Source organism: Dipteris shenzhenensis, chromosome 4 (genome assembly GCF_047967505.1).
Source record: "Dipteris shenzhenensis isolate YYH24624 ecotype China chromosome 4, Dip_SZ_1.0, whole genome shotgun sequence".
Classification (NCBI taxonomy): Eukaryota; Viridiplantae; Streptophyta; class Polypodiopsida; order Gleicheniales; family Dipteridaceae; genus Dipteris; species Dipteris shenzhenensis.
In genome coordinates, this window is record NC_141599.1 from 59272047 (window position 1) to 59278066 (window position 6020).

A 6020-nucleotide genomic window follows, 5' to 3' on the forward strand; every position below is an offset into this window, starting at 1 on the left:
GAAGTTTACAAATTGGTGGATGTATGTAGAGGGTACAAGCAACGTAATAGTATGCAAATAATGCTTGTCTGTTAAGTCTCCCTTTAACAAGACTAGATATTTTGGATTTGGGACCTTGTATGTTCCATACTTGCATAACAATTTGCCTTCAAAGACAAACCTATGTGGCACACATTCAGATAATTGGGTTATTCTTAGTGACACCAATGTGTTGCCACCTCCTACAAAATTTTCTTTGGTAGGAATGATTGCTTTTGTGTTTAGAGAAAAGCCATGAGAAGTTGCTTGTTGATAGTTGTTGTTGTAATTGCCTCCATTGTAAGAATTAACCTCTTCTCCATATTGTCTTAAGACAATTTGTTTGCTAACTACATTTACAACTATAACTATTTTAAAGGAGAGTATATGCATACATTGTAGAAGAAATCAATAATTTTATTACAACACTTTTTTGTAGCAAATTTTTTGTGGCTATTACAATCAAACAATGCAAGTTCATTGCATTACTTTCTTTAAATAAAAGCACAAGATTGCAAAATGCAATTATTCAATACTAATTTCTCAACTATATGTGTCATATTACAAGAATAGAAATGTTTACTTATCACTTAAAATAGTAATTGTAACTTCAATCACAACAACTTCAAAGTATTACAAGGTCAAAAGCAAAATGATAGATTTTCCATGTAATAATTTCTTGGTAGTAGAAGTTGCAATACTATAAATTCCAAAGTTAAGTTCTTCTAGTTAGAGTCAATATTAATGACGTCAACAACGCTAGGGTTCATTTTGGACAAGCCACTTTTAGGATTTTCCTTTATCTTTGAGTGAACAACACATGTGCTAATCTTACACCTAAAGTCCACATACTCCGGATGCCTTCATACAAGCTTCTTCACTGAGGGGTTGGGGTAAAAAAGAACCTATTATGAGTTGTAGGTGGTGCAAACAAAAGAAGGCATAGGTTGGATTTTTGCACTTTGGGTGTACGCCTCCTATGCAACAGCTTGGAACGATCCCCTTAAAGATTGTTTTGAGGAAGCCTTCCTAATAGCAGACGCTTTGAGCAAACTTTCTTTTGGAGCCTTGCTTGGAGAAATAATTGACAAAGGTGTTGATCAAGACTAGGTGGGGAAGCTAATTTTTGCATGAATGAACATGCAGACCTAGGAGGAGATAGGCTTAATATTTTACATCAAATTTTAAAAAGTGTAAGTGCAAAAATAATATGAAAAAACAAAAAGTTTACGTTTTTGTATCTCTACGTGCAAAAGGAAAAATGCCGACTTCATGCATTTCCAAAGTTACAATGCAAGCAAAATAGAAAACGTAATAGAAAACTAGAAACAAAAGTCTATGCAATTCGCTATTTCAGATTGGCACAGCCTCTGCAATTTTCGAAACAGATGCCAAGCAAAGCCTAATATGGCACAATGCGCTCATGATACGGCATAGTTTTCAAATACCAGTCATCATTGATGGCGTCTACAAAAACTGTAGCTTTTAATCACTCAAAAAAGATGCCTAACATAGTCTAATATAGAGAACGTCGCTCACGATATAGCAGAGCATTACCAAAGACAAGCCATCATTGACAGCATCTACAAAAGTACTAATATGGTTGTGCTGCAGTGTACAACAGAATAGTCTCTGTGCATGCAGTTCGAAGTGCGGAAAAAGAAAGGGGAAGAAGAGCAACAGTAGAAACAAAATGAAGAGTACGAGCGGAGGAGATTGGAAATAGCACAGAAGAGGCACAATGGAACGTTGATAGACTAAGACACTATTCAAGCGTGTCTACCAAACTATCCAACGTCTACTCTAAGGCAAAATGAAGAGTACGAGTGAAGAGATTGGAAATAGCACAAAAGAGGCACAACGGAACGGTGATAGACTGAGACACTGTTCATGCGTGTCTACCAAACTATCCAATGTCTACTCTAAGGTCGCGAAGCGTGTCTACCAAAGTTCGAACGTTCAATCTAAGGTCGCAGAATAAAGTAATTGAAAAGGAACTTACTTCCGAGCTCACGGGCAACGCTAAGTCTTGCATTAGCCACAGCATTGGCCTTGGAAGAGCTTGCAATCACCGAGGTTTCAAACGCAGAGGGAGCCGACTTCCCGAGGAGAAGAGCCTTTGCCAATCCTAGGATAAGAAACAGTATAAGAAGGATTAGTACACGAAGGACGCAGTACACGAAAGTAAGGACTCACTGTCGATTCAATACAAAACGAAGACTTGAAAACTCGCTCATGCTCAGATAAAGAAGGAAGGAAGGAAGAGAAGTAAGATTATGCTCGTCTGCAGAAGACCTCTCTCAAATGTCCCACTGTCAGTCTCCATGTAATCACCAGATCGATCTACTCCAGCCATCTCCCAAAACAAACAATAGACAGCAGGACGAGCGATGCAATTTGCATTACCATCGTGCATGCATGCACAATTTATAGAATTCGATGACAAAGCTCAAATACACTTGCAATGTGTACTCGTCACGCGTTTCTCCTTCATGCTTGCACCCAAACCTCGTGCAACCGCATATACAAAGCTGCACAGAAGATTAAATCGCAATAGATGAAATGGCGCCGTAACATGCTAGCTAATTCTCCGAATCGAATATTTAAGCGTTAATGATACACTAGCATATGCGTTTCCTTTATGAACCACGTAATTGCGACAACCGCCAATCAAAGCCGCCAGAAAAGAGCTGCAAATCTAGAACCTTGAAGCTGGCGACAACCAAGGCAAGCCTCAGAAGAGGAAAAGATCGTAGCCAATCTCAAACAACTAGGGCAACACTGAAACAGAGCTGGACGACGCGCAGTCCGGGAGGGCAGTGCATAATTGCGACATCTGCTAAGCCAAAGTCGCCAGAAAAGAGCTGCAAATCTAGAACCTCAAAGCCAGCGAGATCCAGATCCACGACGCTCCAGCAGACGAATAGCATAATCCACGACGCAGACGAATCGGAAATCAATGAGGAGAGAAGAAGCAGTGCAGCGAGACGAGGAATGAATGCAAGCAAATCTGCAAGCTCCACGTTGACTGCACGTTCAATCCCTGCCTGCCACGTGTAGCCAATCGTGAAAAAACAATTTTTGGATTTACAAAAAGCCGTATTTTGTGCCTTCTTAAAATATCGCCGTTGCCAAGGCTAGGGAAGGCCGATAAAAAGCACCTTTCCGGAAGAGAGACGAGAAATGACGATGATGATGATAACGAAGAAGCTGAGGATGCCTGCTGCTCCTGCTCCTGCTCCTCCTCCTCCTCCTCCTCCTGCCCACCACCGCCTGCTCCTCCTTTGCTCCTCCTCCTCCTCCTCCTCCTCCTCCTCCTCCGCTCCCCCTCCCAAACAACAACCACAACTACTAGGGTTCCAACACCATCCCACGTCCGCCTACGTCCATCTCCCCTTCTGCCGACGACGTTGTTTCTACTGTGACTTCGCCATCGTTGCTGTTGGGGAGCGAACCGACTCCTCCGCCGCTCACATCGACTCTAACATTGACGCCTATGTCGACTTGGTCTGCAGAGAGATGGCTTCTACTTTCCAACCCCTGCCTCGCCAACCTCGCCCTCTCAAAACGATTTTTTTTGGCGGTGGCACTCCGTCATTGGTTCCGCCTCACTTGGTGGGGAGGATGATTGACTCGCTCCAACGCGCGTGTGGCCTGGAGACCGGTGCGGAGATCTCCATGGAGATGGATCCGGGCACTTTCGACAGGGCTTCGCTGAGAGGATACCTGAAATGTGGCGTGAACCGTGTGTCCCTGGGCGTCCAGGCTTTTCACGACGAGCTTCTCAAGGCTTGTGGCAGGGCCCACGGATTGCAGGAAGTTTACGATGCTATCGATACCGTTCGCGAATGTGGTGTGGAGAACTGGAGCCTTGATCTCATCTCCTCTCTTCCTCACCAGACATTAGAGATATGGGAAGAGTCGCTACGCAAAGCCGTGGAAGCAAGATCGGTACACGTTTCCATTTACGATCTCCAAGTGGAAGAGGGCACCAAGTTTTGGCAGTGGTACAAACCTGGGCAACATCCATTACCTAGTGAGGAAAGCGCGGCTGCCTTTTACAGGGTAGCTTCCTCTGCCCTGAAGGAAGCAGGATACGAGCATTACGAGATAAGCAACTACGCGAAGCCGGGCTACCAATGCCAGCATAATCTCGTATACTGGCACAATCTTCCATACTATGCTTTTGGTTTGGGGGCTACTAGCTACTTGCGCGGCCAAAGGTTTTCCAGACCGAAGAAATGGAAGGGCTACGCTGATTTTGTGGAAAGTCTGGAGGGTAACACAGCTGAGATGCACCCGACTCACGATAGTGTGGAAGAGAGGTTGCGTGATACAGTCATGCTGTCTTTGAGGCTTGCCCAAGGCATGGACCTTGTGGAGATGTCACGGAACTTTGGGATGGCCTCCTCTCTTTGCATCTGCAAAGCCCTGCTGCCTTTTGTGAGTAGTGGTCACGCAGTAGCTCTTGATGCAACCAATAGGCCTTTGTCACCTGACCTGCTGTCTAATTTGCTTTCCGGTGGGACAAGCCCCTCTTCAGAAAGAGAAGTCGCATTTATTCGGCTCACTGATCCGGAAGGATTCCTTTTCTCCAATGAAATAATTTCATCCGTGTTCTCTGTTCTGCCAAACGGTTGATTGAAGTGATTTCAGATTCGAATGCAATCCGCTTCTGGTAAGCCGAACTGGAGTTCAAAGGTGTTTCCCCTGAATGGCAACGTTCATGCCATTATTCATTGCTACGGTCCTTAATCATGCAGCAATGGATTCTGGATGGATGTGACGTGACCAAGATCTTCTGCATTCTGTTTATGTTGGATTAGAACTTCCCATTAGGTCAATTGCACAGGCGGTTGTCATTGCCCAGGCTCTAGTTAAGAGCTGTCTCGCTTGACTCCTCTGTGTCTCGCTCTCATGTCCTTTTAGGCCTCTACATGCATCAGCAAGCTCCTTAGTTGCTGAAGGTTCTGGCTAGTTATGTCACGTCTTGAATGTGCTCGAGTCCTCCACAAAAAGAAGAGATACTTGCAGAGTTGCACATACTGGATAGGACGTAAGGGGATAGAAACTGTGCCTGATACTGTTGTGCCGGCATGTTCTAAAGGTGATTCGTGAAGCGGGCCGCTGCAAAAGGATATGCAATCTGCTACCACTGTGAAAGCTTGCTGTTACAGTTGATGAACCTTCCACGTCGTGGGAACACCTGGTTCATGCTATAAAAGGATATGCAATCTGCTACCACTGTGAAAGCTTGCTGTTACAGTACATCGTTGGGAATACCAGGTTCATGTAATCAAGGACCTTTTACGGTTTTTCTGATTGCCATCCTTCTATCGAGTGAGAATGCTGGTTACAATCGCGCAGATTGGCTCAAGGGTTGTTACACCCCAGAAAACCTGTCTACTGGGTTCATGTTTCATCCAGGAAGCTTTGTTCACGAGGGGAAGGCATATTATTCTGTTCCGCAATGCATGATAAAGAGTAGGATGTATGGATTAGTAACAAAGCCTCAATCTTTGTGTTTGTCATGAGATACAGGTAAGAGGGGCTACGATCAAGGAGATTGTGGTGGGACTTAACAACCTTAACTCTCTTGCAACAATCGTTTGATGCATTCGTGCCCTCTCTCTTTGAGCATTAAATATTGTACCAATCCTCTCTTTTTCTGAGGTTTTTTAGCTTAAGTAGAGTATCTTTCTAATGGATCTCTTGGTAGATCTTCTAAGAAGTGCTTTTATCATGGGATCCTCATTGATGAAAGACCCAATGTTGTATTGATTAAACCATTTTATGGAGCATGCATGGGAAGTAATTCAAGGAATCATCTTCTCTCTTATAGCCATTCAGTAGTGTAGACATAGTAGAAGCTCTATCAGTGGCTAAAGGGATCCTCGTCCTTCATGGACTTGACTTTGATTTTGTGTGGGGATGACATGTTTGTTGCTCGTTTACTTTGTATTGTTTGTTGTGTTGTGCCCTACACTCATTCCTTGGTCAGC

At 44.0% G+C, this 6020-nt stretch overlaps 1 protein-coding gene across 1 annotated transcript; it reads left to right on the forward strand.

Moving 5' to 3' along the window:
* Window positions 1-3193: 3193 nt before the first annotated feature.
* Window positions 3194-5803, forward strand: LOC147903125 (Radical SAM superfamily protein). The gene has a single exon (XM_087373350.1). It carries the CDS (start codon window positions 3202-3204, stop codon window positions 4657-4659), a length of 1458 nt encoding a protein of 485 aa, XP_087229476.1. The 5' UTR covers window positions 3194-3201; the 3' UTR covers window positions 4660-5803.
* Window positions 5804-6020: the final 217 nt, after the last annotated feature.

What these genes read in the sequence shown, in the direction of transcription:
- LOC147903125 (XM_087373350.1), top strand. Translation starts at nt 3,202, where the DNA reads ATGACGATGATGATGATAACGAAGAAGCTGAGGATGCCTGCTGCTCCT.